Source organism: Cyclospora cayetanensis, unplaced genomic scaffold (assembly GCF_002999335.1).
Source record: "Cyclospora cayetanensis isolate NF1_C8 unplaced genomic scaffold, CcayRef3 CcayRef3_contig_209, whole genome shotgun sequence".
Taxonomy (NCBI): domain Eukaryota; phylum Apicomplexa; class Conoidasida; order Eucoccidiorida; family Eimeriidae; genus Cyclospora; species Cyclospora cayetanensis.
In genome coordinates this window covers 47,232-60,966 of record NW_020312158.1, presented here as the reverse complement: position 1 = coordinate 60,966, position 13,735 = coordinate 47,232, and the positions used below count along the sequence as shown (strand labels likewise).

General features: G+C 54.2%; 3 protein-coding genes across 3 annotated transcripts; 1 reads left to right on the top strand and 2 right to left on the bottom strand.

Moving 5' to 3' along the window:
• Positions 1–2,099: 2,099 nt before the first annotated feature.
• On the bottom strand, positions 2,100–7,038 carry LOC34618724. The gene is made up of 10 exons (XM_026337872.1): positions 6,999–7,038; positions 6,623–6,822; positions 5,896–6,321; positions 5,234–5,298; positions 4,659–4,732; positions 4,153–4,292; positions 3,809–3,930; positions 3,393–3,513; positions 2,924–3,028; positions 2,100–2,738 (listed from the first exon to the last, which is right to left on the bottom strand). The coding sequence occupies exons 1-10, from the start codon at positions 7,036–7,038 to the stop codon at positions 2,100–2,102; spliced, it is 1,932 nt and encodes a 643-aa protein (XP_026193657.1).
• Positions 7,039–8,057: 1,019 nt separating this feature from the next.
• Positions 8,058–9,614, bottom strand: LOC113147404. The gene is made up of 3 exons (XM_026337871.1): positions 9,428–9,614; positions 8,550–8,884; positions 8,058–8,162 (listed from the first exon to the last, which is right to left on the bottom strand). Exons 1-3 carry the CDS (start codon positions 9,612–9,614, stop codon positions 8,058–8,060), a joined length of 627 nt encoding a protein of 208 aa, XP_026193656.1.
• A 620-nt stretch (positions 9,615–10,234) lies between these two features.
• LOC113147403 (trichohyalin-like) lies at positions 10,235–12,623 on the top strand (the record flags this gene model as incomplete). The annotated part of the gene is made up of 3 exons (XM_026337870.1): positions 10,235–11,059; positions 11,213–11,461; positions 12,363–12,623. Coding segments are annotated over exons 1-3 (1,335 nt in total), but the record flags the coding sequence as incomplete, so codon positions are not given.
• Positions 12,624–13,735: the final 1,112 nt, after the last annotated feature.

Here is a 13,735-nt window from a genome sequence, read left to right as displayed (position 1 = left end):
GCAAGACAATCACATTGGACGTTGAGCCATCAGATACCATCGAAAATGTGAAGGCAAAGATCCAGGATAAGGAAGGCATTCCTCCTGATCAGCAGCGTCTCATTTTTGCCGGCAAGCAGCTGGAGGACGGCAGGACACTTTCTGATTACAACATTCAGAAGGAGTCAACCCTTCATTTGGTTCTGCGTTTGAGGGGTGGCATGCAGATATTTGTGAAGACTTTGACTGGCAAGACAATCACATTGGACGTTGAGCCATCAGATACCATCGAAAATGTGAAGGCAAAGATTCAGGATAAGGAAGGCATTCCTCCTGATCAGCAGCGTCTCATTTTTGCCGGCAAGCAGCTGGAGGATGGCAGGACACTTTCTGATTACAACATTCAGAAGGAGTCAACCCTTCATTTGGTTCTGCGTCTACGAGGCGGGCAATGATGGATTGTATATGTCCCCTTAGGGGTCCAATTTTGCCCATCGTTCACGCGTCGTGTTCGAGGTGTGAACGCGTTCAAGCAGAGTGAAATAAACTTGTGACAGAGTAGACGGTTTTTTAAGAACCTGTCGACAGATGGGACCATTGCGTCTTCTGTTGACCGCTAGCAGGTGTGAAATCTTTTGCGAGTCAACCTGTTTGTTAGGTTTATCGTTTGTAGGTCCGAGATTTTGCATCATCTACAGAATCATTCGACGTGTACATCTCTTAGAATACGTGTTCCTAGATAGTAGCGAAACGGAACCGTAAATCTTTTCGCCACGTCCACATGCTGCAGAACAATTCATGAGCCACCTTAACCCTTTCTAGTGCGAGTGGCTGTGGCCAGGAGCGCAGGTGTGGGAAACTGTAACCCTCGGAGTAACACCATCCTAGCGGTTGTTGGTGCGTTAGCCGTTTGTCCTTCAATGCCGTTGCAGCTGTTAATGTTAGAGTAAAGCGTTCCAACTACCCTCCCTCCTGCCGCCGTTCACTGTGAATGCAACGTGCTGTCAACCGTTAAGCTATTCAATAGAGGCTGGGTTCGATAGGCAAGTGAGGTATCCGAAGTAACAGAAGTCCATATACGGGGAGCTTGGCCGCTGAAACAAGGTTCAAAAGGTAGCCGCACCCGAGAAGCCCTAGTATCTACCTCGAAATTACTGCCTCCCGACGTTTTCGCGGCAGTTGGTTCTCCGTGCATTGTGCGGTTTCGGGGTGGCTCTATGTGCACTACGGGCTGTATCTGCGTGGAGGAGCAAGATACATGCAGTTCTGAAACGAATTTCATCAAGGAATAATACAGTAAAAGCATCACAGTCCATGCGAAAGCGAGCTGCAGATCTTGCTTTCTCGCGGTCTGTTGGCACCTCGCAACGGAGGAACAAATAGCGATTGCCCAAGCCTTGACTCTGATAGATTGCTGCGGGCTGGTCCCTTCCTGCCAGCACAGGAGAGGTGAGGCAGTGGCAGCCAGGGGCAGGCCAGCATTAGCGGGAGTAGCAAAGACAATGTGAGGCTCCTCCTTTGCAGCTACTTAACAGCTACACAGCCACAACCCCGGTACGGTGCCACAGTTTTTCGGCAGTTCCCGACGAACGTCACATGAAATGAATAACGTGAGCGTCTGGGTAGAGCCCATGCGGGAGAGGTGACTTCCCAAGTTCGCGCGACAGCTCACACCGCCTCTCTCGTTCTGGTCCGTCGCTAACACAGAACGCAGAAAGCCTCTGCTCGGAGAGGCATGAGGCGCACGGCCTCATGCCTCCTCCCTTTGCCCCCCTTCCCTGTTGTTTGCGAGACGTGCATGCCAGAAGTTATTGCAGTTGGTTACACCCGCTGCATCCAGGAGCAACTGATCCCACCGGATGCTCCGCCCCTCTGAGGGACCCCTAGCCAGTAAAGCGACCACAAAATAACTGTTCGAGACTTTTAAAACAAAGCAACCATTTGTCCAGAGTAGTGCTCAGGGGGCCCAACAATTTTTAAAAGCCCATGCACGCTTGTGGCGATCCTCAACAACGAGGATTCGATGAGGAGTGCGCAGAGCCGCTCCTCATTTGATTGCTGCTATATATATGTATATATACAGCTGCTGCTGATGAGGAAGGCATGCCCCCTGCTGCCTGCTACGCTAAGACAGCTATGCAGCTCGCTTCGGCAAGATCTCCGCTACTCACGGCTGCGTTTTTGTCCGATTTCGTAGCGGGGTTGCTCTCTGGGGTAGAGGATGACTGTCTGCTGTTGTTGCTGACCTCATCTGAGCTCTCAGGCACATCAGTCGCCGCATTTGCAGTGTCTGGGCTCTCAGTCTCCGTCTGACCAACCTCGGCGTGTTGTGGAGTCTTTTCCGTTCCCGATTGGTTAATCTCGGCTTCCTCGCTGCCTGCATCTGCCGAGGAAGATGCCGCAGCGGAACGCACGCGTGTATTCGCATTCCTTCTGGCCTTCCTTCTGCGCTTAGGCGCATGCTTAGCCCTCCACTCGAGGACCTTTTGCCGGTACTTGGTGAAGTCGGCGGCGGCTTCATCTTGGAAAGCTTTCCTCTTCTTCGGACAGAGGGCTTTCCACTCCTGAGAAATTCTCTGCGCGATTTCCTTGAAGCACTTGGGATGCCGCAACTCTGGCTCCGCCGCAATAAGCTCCCGTCTACGGCTTACGGAAAAACGCATGTACCCGGACAGTGGACGCTTCACGTTTGGCTTCCGAGGAGCTTTCTTTTCCTTTTGCTTTTCTAGCTTGTCTCGTTTCAGCTTCTCCAAAAGCGCCTAGAAGAACGACACGTTTTCACGCGCGCACGCGTTTCCGCAAACAGGAGAGGCGACGGACAAGCCGCGAGTCAGACCGCCGCCACAGCAGAACACAGACAACAGGCGATTTTTTCGCCAGCAGCCATAACACGCAGAGGACGCACAGCACAAGGCCGCTAGTGCAAGCTGCAAGCAAAGCTCACCTGTCTAGCCTTGAGATCTTCCATGGACGTGATGGTGTAGTCTTTGTACTTTCGCTGCAGCTGCTCGATTTTGCGCTTCCTAAACGCGTCGGGGCAGTTATCCTCCTAAAGCAGCCACACGTCAGAGCGATAGAGGCCGACAAGCCACAGTGCTACACTGAAAGGGGCTCAGAATGCCGCCGCTCTCTGCTCCTCACCAAAAGAAGCCAGAGCGCAGCGAGACACAGAAAGACGGCACCCCCAGGAGTCTACTGCGGTGGCTCAGACCCAAGCCAAACGGAACATACACGCGTTTCCCTGCATTATCCATGCATGCACAGAACGATGGACTGTAGATCGAAACAAAATCACGCGTTCAAGTCGAATTTGAGAGGTGCAGGCGGTGCCCAGTGCAAAACGCATGACTCCCATGGGCGTGCTGGGGAACCACGCTACGCCGTGGCTGCGCTAATTTTGTTTTTCTTCCAACCTGTTCCTCGAAGTTGTCCAACCAGTAGTTCTTGTCATAGGGAACAAAAATCTCTTCTCCCTGAGCAATGTCTCGCGTCGCGCGGAGAAAGACGCGAGTTCTCCCGAGCTCCTCATCGTACCTGCACAAGAACTCAGCGTGAACAGCGGCTTGAACTCCAGCATCGCGAAAAGCGAGGGGGGGAAAGTGCCTCGAAACGCCTAGCCCTCTAAGGCGTCACTTGACGGGCTGGCCACTCTGCACGCGTAAAACTCTCCCGTTCTTCTCCCCCCTGTAACCCCTTAACCGCCAAACTCCCCTTCAACCTCCCTAACCCCTCCAGCTCCCCTTTAACCCCCGCGGCTGAGCCCGTGAAGCGCCGACGCGCGTCTTATTGTTATTGCCGCAGCAACTGCAGCACTAAGAATAAGGCCTACCAGTGATAGAAATAGGAGTTGTTTCCTGGCCCTCCCAAGAACTCGCTGCCATCGTTCGCGAAGCTCGCCCCTCCGGTGCCATAATACGGATCCTTGACGCCATCAATGTACAAAAAGCCTTTCTGCACAGCACACGGGCATCGAAGGATCCCACAAAGGCCTCAGCCTGAACCCCATGCCACCACGAGAGCAGCTAGCCGCGATTTTCCCTGCAGCAAGCCAACGTCCCCTGCGTGTTGCAGCCGTGTCAGCGGCTGTAGGTGCCACGAAGAAAGGCAGCATCAGGAGCAGCAGACGCAGGAAACATCAGACGCAGCAAACATCAGAAGTCGCCAGAAAAATACCTGAACTGCCACTATGTGGGAAGCCCTGCGCCTCTTCCTGAGCTGCTCCGCTTGCTCGCGATCGACTAGCCAGCCAACAAATTCGGTGATGACAGTTCCCTTCGCGAAGCCTTTCGCGCGTTCGCAGAACAGACCCAAACCTGGACCCCACAGAACGCAGTACAGAAGAGGACAGGAAAAAATAGGATTGTTGTTGTTGCTGCAGCTGCTGCTGCAATAAAAGCGCTCCGCGCAGGAAGCGGAAGGCAGATAGTTCCGACGTCGCACTGCAAGCGACTGCACAAGTGGCCTTATGTCCACTCTACACACCACGCGTTCAACGGATACGAGAAGGCTGAAGAAGGGGCTGCACGTGGCAACGGCGGAGTCACGCGAAAGGTGGAGGAGAGTCCGTATCACAGACAACATGCGACGTGTTAGCCGCTTCCGATAAGGCATAGCGAAAAGCAGCAGCAGCAACAGCAGCAGGCCATGCATCGCGGCAGTGGATTGCAGTAACAACTGACCAGCCCTTCTCCCCAGAGTGCTCTTCTTGGTGATAACGCCCTCGAACAAATAACACAAAGAATTGAGAAACAACCTGTAGACAGCCCACACACACAAAAAGACACACAAGAACGCACAGACATAGGGGTACGCAACGCATGTATTTATAGGTGAAATTTATATATATATACATGTATATAAATTCACATAGATCTATACATAGACAACGACATTTCAACGCCGTCGTAATTTATTGCGTTTTAAAGAGAGGCGGCAAAAACGGCGCCTTCGCATCCTCCCTGCAAGCGCCCTAAGAAAACAGGGGCCATGGAAGTTTCGCCTTATACGAGCGACCGATGGAGAAAAAGAAACGGGCACGCATGCGTTGTAGAAAGCGTTTGAACGGCGATAAGACTGGCTATACAAGAAGATGCTCAGCGAGAGGCGATGCAGGAAGCAGAGACGAAGCGAATGCACACACACGCGCAAATACAAGGCGTTTCATGGTGCAGTTGCTGCTAGATGGCGACATACAGGCAGGCATCTACATATATATATATGTATATATACATATATATATTATCTGTATACATACCTGCTCTTTTTTGTTTCAGGCGCTTGTGGCTTGAAGTCAACGCTCTGCCAGTCTGTATCGAGGTACTGAACAGTGTGCGCAGAGAACCACACTCCGACACACAGATGCCAAATCGAACATGCATGCAGCTACACATTCCCAACTGTAATCGACAGACGCCAGCACGGCAGGGGCGCTGTGGGAAGCGCAGGGCAAGAAGTGACTGCTTGAGACAGAAGACTGAGATCCTCTGGAGCTACCGCTAGCAAACAGCCGCGCAGCCTCCGCTAGAGTCGCACAGCCGATGCGCTGATGCATCGGCGAGATGTCAGCGCCTTGAAAAGAAGCCCTTGCTGGCAGTCCCAGACAAGAAGGCATAGAGGAGCATGCAGTGTCTACAGAAGCAGGCGCCAGGCGCGAGGGGGATCGGAAGGAGGCGAAGGAGCGCATGACATGGCGAAAAAAAGAAGCGGATGAGGCAGGCGTCTCCCTACTGGGAATGCAGGGACGCTTAAGAGAGGGTAGATGCAGGATGACATAGAGGGAGTCGATTAGGAGGCATCGTGCTCAGCGATTCAAGAATTCACTCCACGGGAGGAAGACACGACGCAGGAGTGGCGAGAAAAAGGGCGAATAAGGGAGGTAAGTGAGCACCAAAGGCAGAGCCTTAGGAACTGTCATACTCTATTTTTCTTGATAGGAGGCCAAGACGGTGCCTTGTTTATGTCCAGCCACTGGTTGCGCACAAACTGCCGCTTTAGGCGAGCACGTTGCTTGGCTTCTGCCGAGGGGGCGAGTCGAGGCTCCCTGCTGCTGCTGCTCTCATGAGCGACTTCAGCTGGCAGAGGGCGAGGATTTTCTTCCTGTGTGTCGCTGCTGCTACCTTCGTCTGCTTTCGCCTGCGGGCAGGCGGAAGCAGAGCCAGTCGTGACGGCTGGTACTGCTGCTGACGGCGCTGTTGGCGCTTCTCCTGAAGCGAAATTCGCATCCACTGTCGCCGTGCCTCCTCCCTCAGCTTCTGGCAAGGGGGCTGCTCCCTGGGGGGCCCCTTGCTGGAGCGGCAGCGCGCTGTCTCCCCCTACCGGCGCCGCAAATTCCTCCATTGCCCTCTAAAACGCTAAAAAAGGACAGTAAACTCGGAGAAAAGCCAAGACAGAGGGCCCCTGAAGGGCCCGTCTGCCGCGTTAGACGCGCAGCGCTGGACGGTGTGCTGCAGCAGCCCACGAGGGGAGGCTGTAACTGGCGATTTGGAGGGGGCGAAGCGTGCGAACACGCTGTGTCGTGCAGAAAATGACCGCTTAAAGACTTTCGGAGAGGCGGAAGGCGCAGCTATATAGGCCGGCTGAACCCACAGTGGAGGGGTCGTGTTTTTGTGGTCAGCGTTGCAACCACCAACTACCACCCTCCCACCAAAAGCTGCCGATCTTCGGGGCCGGATGCTCTTACGTGGCAGTTCTCCCTGCTGAATGCTTTTGATTCGTATTTCGGGGCAATCTTTGGACCAGATGCGCTGAAAAGGAGCCAGAAATGAGCTACTGCAGCAGCTGGCTGCACACGCCTTGGGGAGGCGTTCGTGTCTCTGCTGCAGTCCAAGACACATGCCGCACCGGCTGCATGCACGCATATGCGGAACACGTAATCCCGAGGATGTTATTCTGGCACAACGCCCACGTAGATTGCAGTTAAAATCGGCGGGGAAGGGAGGGGAGTCAGCGGCAGCCCCCCACCCGTACCACGGTTTCCTGCGCCACGTGGAGCTCAAATACAGTGGCGCCTCCCCTCAAACTCTCCCTTAGCCACGCACTCCCATCGTGCACACAGAGCATATTCTAGCTTTTGCGTGTGAGCTGGACCCCAAAGGCCCTGGGCAGAGGGCACGCAGGGGGCGAAGTGTGACATCCAGGTGCAAGGAGAGGTGTATGCAGGAGACGACAGCGAACGCCACAGACACATATTTCCATGTATATATTTACATACACACAGGCGCAAAACTGCACATACAAAGCGGTGGTGGGTGGGCAGAGTGAAGAAGCAGCAATCCTAGCGGGGCGCAGATGTGCAAAACGCGAAGCACGAGAGAAGAGGTGGCTAGCCACAATATTACCTCGCATCTAAGGTTCCCGCTTAGAGAAACATAATCCCACGAAATAATAACTCAGTTGAACCTCTATTCTGTGCTTCTCAAAAGAATGCTACCGTCTTCCCTTGCCCAAGTCACTCCCTGTTTCCCACATGAAGGACAGCTCAAGCGCATATGCTGAACCGTCTGAGCAGTCCGGCCGTTCACGACCAGCTCTACGTGGCGTCTAGCAGCTTTTTGCGCCCTGTTGCATCGAGCTAGCAGTAGTCTACAATGAATAAGATACACGAAGACGTGTGCCGATTAGCCTGTCTTCCACTAACAGTTAGAAAACTGTACTGAAAGTCGTAGGAGATGAGCAGGTGTCGCCTTACCGGCTACGCACGCCAACCCCATACATCTTTCTCTAGCCATGCATGTACGAGCCGGCGCAAAGCTACTTGGGGGCAACCCCTCGACAGGATCCTAGCCAAAAATGCCTTTAAAAGGCTTGAGAGCCTCAGCAGCTAGTGCTGACGGTGCATAACGCGGCAAGCGCTTCAGCTACACTGGCAGCGTGAATCTCACAAGTCTTATGGCGTTATGACCACTGCTTTCTCTTCGAGACGAGAACGCTACCTTCAGTGCACAGCGGCGCATCCAGCGCCTATTGTCGCTGCGACACAAAGATGCTCTTCACAGGCAGCTGCGGCAGCTCCTCCCTGCTTGCCTGCTTGTCAGAAGACACGCGTGCCTGGAAAAGTTCGCAAGAGCAACGCCTGCGGCTTAGCTGTGCGATGTGGCGGCACGCTTCGCTCGGACGGCTGCCCGGTGTTTTGACAAGTAATCTTCCTTCAAAGCGCTTCGCTGTGACCGCAACAAGGAGGCAGCCTGCAGCAGTACCCCACCCACAGCGCATGAGCAGAATCGCACGCTCCAAAGCACCGACAGAGCTACAGCGGATGCGGAGAAAATACACCTGCCGTCGCAGCATCCTAGAAGAGGAAGCGCAGGATGCAGCAGAGTGTGTCCGCCACTCGAAGGAGGCGAACGACGGGGGAAAAGGGGGAAGAAGGCGGTACGGGAAGACCGACACACACAAACACACGCACACAGCTAGCTACAGCTAGCTATAACTACACAGTGCATAAGTACACGCACACACAAACACGCCCACAAATCTACGACAGTGAGCAGCCAGAGAGGGCAGCGTAGTGCAGCGCTCGCACCAACGGCGAGTGCGTTGCAGCATGGCGAGGCCAGTGCTGCCTCCCTCACCTGAGTGCAACTTTGTTGCGACACGAATCTAGGTATCTGTAGTCTTAGAGAAACAGCACACGACGGGATCGCTGAGCTATGGCCGCTGCCTTGCTGTTTGCTGCTCCCCTTCCTGGCGACGGTATGGGGTGTATAGACAGCGTCCTTGTCCGTCTTCGAGAGATCGGCGTTTCCCGACGTCGCAGATGCGCCTCGCCGATCGCCAGCAGCATGCGGCTCCTCAGTCTCTCCAAAGAGACTTCTTGCCCATGTCAAAGGGTCGATGGAGGCAGCACCTCCTAACCTTTGTTGCTGTCTGAGCTCTACCTCGTCGTGCACTTCCGCTGCAGCTGCTGCTGCCGGCTCTGCAGACTGCTCGCCCGTGTCATCTGCGCTGATGCGCCGCTTCCTCCTTGCCCTTCCGCCTCCTGAGGAAACGGCTTCGGGGTTGTACCTAGCATGCGGAGGCAGCAAACATGCACATACACATACACATACATACACATATACATACACATATACATATACATACACATACACACATACACATACACATACATACACATACACATACACATATACATATACATACACATACATACACATACACGTACACATACATACACATACACATACATACACACATACACTCAGACAGCACAGTGTTTGGCCTCCCCCGCAACAGCAGGGGAAGCAGCAGCAGCTACTGTCTTGCGCAACAGCAAACTCGGTGACAACAGCAAGCAGCAGACAGCAAAGTTGGCTGCCCTTTACCCAGTTCAGAATATTACAGCCTCACCTCGGAACAATGAGGTCTGCATATATCGAATCCTCCATGCTCGAGTGTCACAACGGCTTCTAATGCTGCAGCAGTAGGAGCTGACTCGGCCGCTGCTGGCCTCTTAAAAGATATACTTGCTTGCTACCACTGCTAATGCCGTTGGTACTGCAGTTGCAGTTGCTGCTCTTGCTTGCCGTTTGTGCTCCTAATGTTTGTGCTCCTGATGTTTGTGCTATTGCCGTTGGTGCGAAACTCTTGAGATACCCTGAAATGGTGGTAGCTGCTGAACACCCCGCGAAGGGCATACAAAGTTGATGTGCTGATTGCTGTTTTTTTGTCCAGCGCGCGTCTCAGAGAAGTAAGAACAGACACTAGGAGCACGTAAAAATAGCGTCAGAAGAGGCTGTTGCCTCCTCCCGCCCCCCCAAAGGTTTGTTGACGGAGCATCCGATGGGGCCAAGAAGAAAGTTCTTTCGTGCGTGCTGCTGCTGCTGAGGAGGAAGCAGCACGAGAAGGACGCACGGTGCAATAAACCTCTTAACAACCACGGTTTGTGGCGGCAATTAGCTTGGGAAACTAGAATTTAGCCAAGAAAGTGACCTCGCTTTCGCAGCGTCTTCGTTGACACAGGGGACACATCTTCACCTGTCGATGCTGCGGCTGCTGCTTGGCTGGGGCATGCCTGTGCTGCTGCTGCCGTCGCGCTGCCACTATAGCGCCTTCTCACCGGCAAATCGCTGAGCTTCATTGAAATTGTGAGTGTTTACTGCTTATTCGGCAAGATTTGCATTGGAAGAAGCCTCTAACGCGCAGCAACGCAGTACGCCTTCCCGTTGAGTGAGGCGACAGCGAGTCGAGGCATCCGTCGTGCTTGTCGACAGCAGCAGCAACAGCCACAGCAGTGTTATTACCGGACGCAGCGACAATGCCGCATATTCAGCTGCACCGAAGCAGCTGGGATGCGCCTGCCGATATTGAAAAGCAAGGGGCAGACAAGCGGCGCGCAAGAATAGCGCAAAGTCGAGGAGGTTTCCTCGCCGCAGAGCATCATGCTACCCAGGTGGATCGGCAGCGGCAAGTCAACGAAAGGCAGCAGCAGCAGCCACAGACGCAGTATGGGGGCTTAGAGGAGACTCTGGAGCAGCGAGCGGGCGAGCTAGAGGCCCTGCGCAGTCAATCCCGTTTGATGTGGTCGCACAGTCTGAACACCGCACGGCCGAAACAGCAGCAGCGGCTGCCTCAGCAGCAGCCGCAGTACCCCCCCGAGGTGTCTGGCAAGGAGACGCCCCTTTCCTACGACATCCTGAAGCAACAAGTGGGGTCAAGGGAACGCGCGCTAGACGCATCGCACCAGCGTCCTCTGGAGAAACGGGAAAGGCAGCAGATGCCGCTGCAGCCGCGGCACCAGGAGCAGAGAATGCGACAGCAGCAGCAGCAGCATGAGGAGGAGGAGGAGCAGTCACGCGGACACTATGAAGACGCCCTTGAGGCGCGGTCGTCGTCGTCGTCAGCGGAGCAACTCTCGTTGGGAAGGGAAGAAGATCCTCTGCTCTATCGCACACTCGAGCAGAGTCCCCTCTCGCTCAGCCTCATGAGACGCCGGTCACGCCTAATGTGGTCATGCAGCCTGGAAGATGCTTCTTCTCAGCAGCAACAACAACACCAACATCCGCAAAGACGCAGCACCATAGGTCACCTACGGCATGCAAGCTACTTTGGAGCTGCCCACTCGGCGAACGCTCTGCAGAAAGCGAGCAGCCTACAGCTGCAGCCGCAGCAGCAGTACTTCGATCGCGAGCAGCGACAGCAGCACAGGCTGCCCCCCCTTATCCAGCCGCAGCAGGTTCTGCAGAGGCACTACAGCGACCAGCAAGAAGCCGCAAGGGCAGCAGCTGCAGCGGCAGCAGCGGCAGACACAGCTGCTGTCAACGCTGCCCACGCCGCTGCGGATGCCGCAGCCGCAGCTGCAGCCGCAACACAAGCTCTAGCAGCAGCAACAGCAGCAGCAGCACCGCACCAAGAGACACCAGACTCATTTCAGGGGCCTCATACGCCCAGAGGCTTCGAGTGGTTGGCACCAGAATCGCAAGCTCCCCGGCTACGTGACGTAGGACCCCCCGTAGAGCTCCCTCAAAGAGCTCCTTCTCTAAAGGCTGGCGTCCGCTGGTTTCCTTCCATTAGGCCCCTTCATTGAAGACTTTTTGCCTTTAAACGGCCGGTGAGTTTGCCCTGCCGAGGCTCCAGGAAGCCGCCAGAAGCCTCATAAGCTCCCTGCGAGGTCTATGCCTTCGAGCCACGGATTCTAGGCGTTCTCTAGGACAGAGAAGTTGACTGCATGGGGTGCGAGGGAGAAGTTGACTGCATGCGGTGGTCGCACTTGCGACCACCACTCCTTGCAATCAGGGGGGCAGACTCAACTGCCCACACTTCGAGGCCTATGAACCGAAGAAGGCCTGAAGGGAGGGGAGCAGTTCAGGCAAGTCAAGAGGCAACTAGGAAGTAAACTTTTTTTCTAGGCCTTAAGGTTGTCACTGAGAGTCATTCCGGTAGTAGCCTCGATTTCCCTAATCAATCTTAGGAGCAGCGCCTCCGTATCCTCCTCGGCTGTTTCTAACAGTTCAGATAGTCCTTGCATGCAGTGAGGCACCGCGGCAACGAAGGCGACACCGTGAGAAGTCCATAGCCGCATAAGCAACAGCACCAAAGCCCTGCAGACACTTGGATGTGCTCCCTCAGCACAACGCACAAGAGCCTCGCAGAGCTCGCTCAACTGCGCAAAACACACAAACACAGATACACATGCATATACGCAGATACTGCACACAGTAGAATACACAACATGTATGCAGACACACACATATATATGCAGATACAGACACACAGATACACAATATGTATGCAGACGAACACATATATATGTGCAGATACAGACACACAGATACACAAACATGTATGCAGACACACACATATATATGCAGATACAGACACACAGATACACAATATGTATGCAGACACACACATACATATGTGCAGATACAGACACACACGTGCAGATACACATAGACATATGCACAGCGCCATCAAAATCATGTCGTAAAATCCTACAGCAGGAAGGACATGCTGCTGGCCCTAGCGGGGGGAGCAATGCGCAGACTCCCATTGAGCACAGACTAGCGCTGCCACCCTTAAAAGGTGCAGCAGCAGTTTGTACAAAAGCGCTTGGCAGCCACCAAGCACATCTTCAAGGCAGCAGAAGCAGCAGAAGCAGCAGCAGCAATAGCAGAAGTAGCAGCAGCAACAGCAGAAGCAGCAGCAGCAGAAGCAGAAGCAGCAGCAATAACTGCAGTTCCCCGGCAAGTTCCCTCGCGGATGTGAGCGTACACGTTGCGGATTGTCGAAAGACTGCTCAAAGAGGGGCACGGCAATGCGAACAAGAAGGTCAAACCATAGCAGCGGAGTCAGCATGCATCCTTTGCCGCTGCTACCGCCTGCTGCTGCTGCTCTAATTGTAGCACCCATGACTGCAGCGCTTTGCGCATCAGCAAGAGTATCTGGAAGGCAGCGCCAGCGTGCGAGGCAGCGCAGGCCGTCTGTCAGCGCAGCCGCTGCTGCCGTCACTACTTGCTCAGGCAGCTCTCCTGCAGAGCACACACAGCAACAGCAAGACACGTTGCCACCATATGCCTTGCAGCACCAAAACGACCCTGCGCGCAGAAAAGCTTCCCTTCCCCCTCTCCCCCTTCCACGCAGCAGCAGCGGCTGCAGCAGCAAGCACACACTGCAGCAGCTACACGCGCATACCACTCTCTTTCGTATTCCAGTGGCGAAGGCCTTCTCCTAGAGCAGCGAGAGCTGGGCAGCTTGCTTCAAAAACCCACCAGTGTAATGCTGCACTGCTGCTGGTACGACTGCTGCTGCTGCTGCCGCCAGCTGCAGCGCCTTCCTTCCGCTGCGCAACGACGCACATACATATATACACACGCAAATATACATATATATACATATATATACATATATATATACATATGTATATACTTACACATAAACACATATATAAACACAAACATAAACACACATGTGTAGATACATATATATATATACATGCATACGCACACATAAACACATAGATATACACTTTGGAACCCTCTAAAAGGCCCTTCTACGGGAAAGAACATCTGCTCTCCCTCCTCCAGCAGCAGTAGCTGCAGCAACAAGAAAGCAACCCTTCCCAGTCTTGTCACCAGCCCCTTGCTTGCTACCGCAGCAGCCAGCAGTGCCCAGCCATGGCGCTTACGGCATGCTTGGAACGGCGACTTTCTGCCGCTCCTGGCCTGCTTCGATGCTGCTGGCTTGCCTCTGCTGCAGCTTCTACAACGGCGGCAAGGTCTGCTGCGGCATCCTGAAGAAGCCCCTCAGCTGCGCCTGT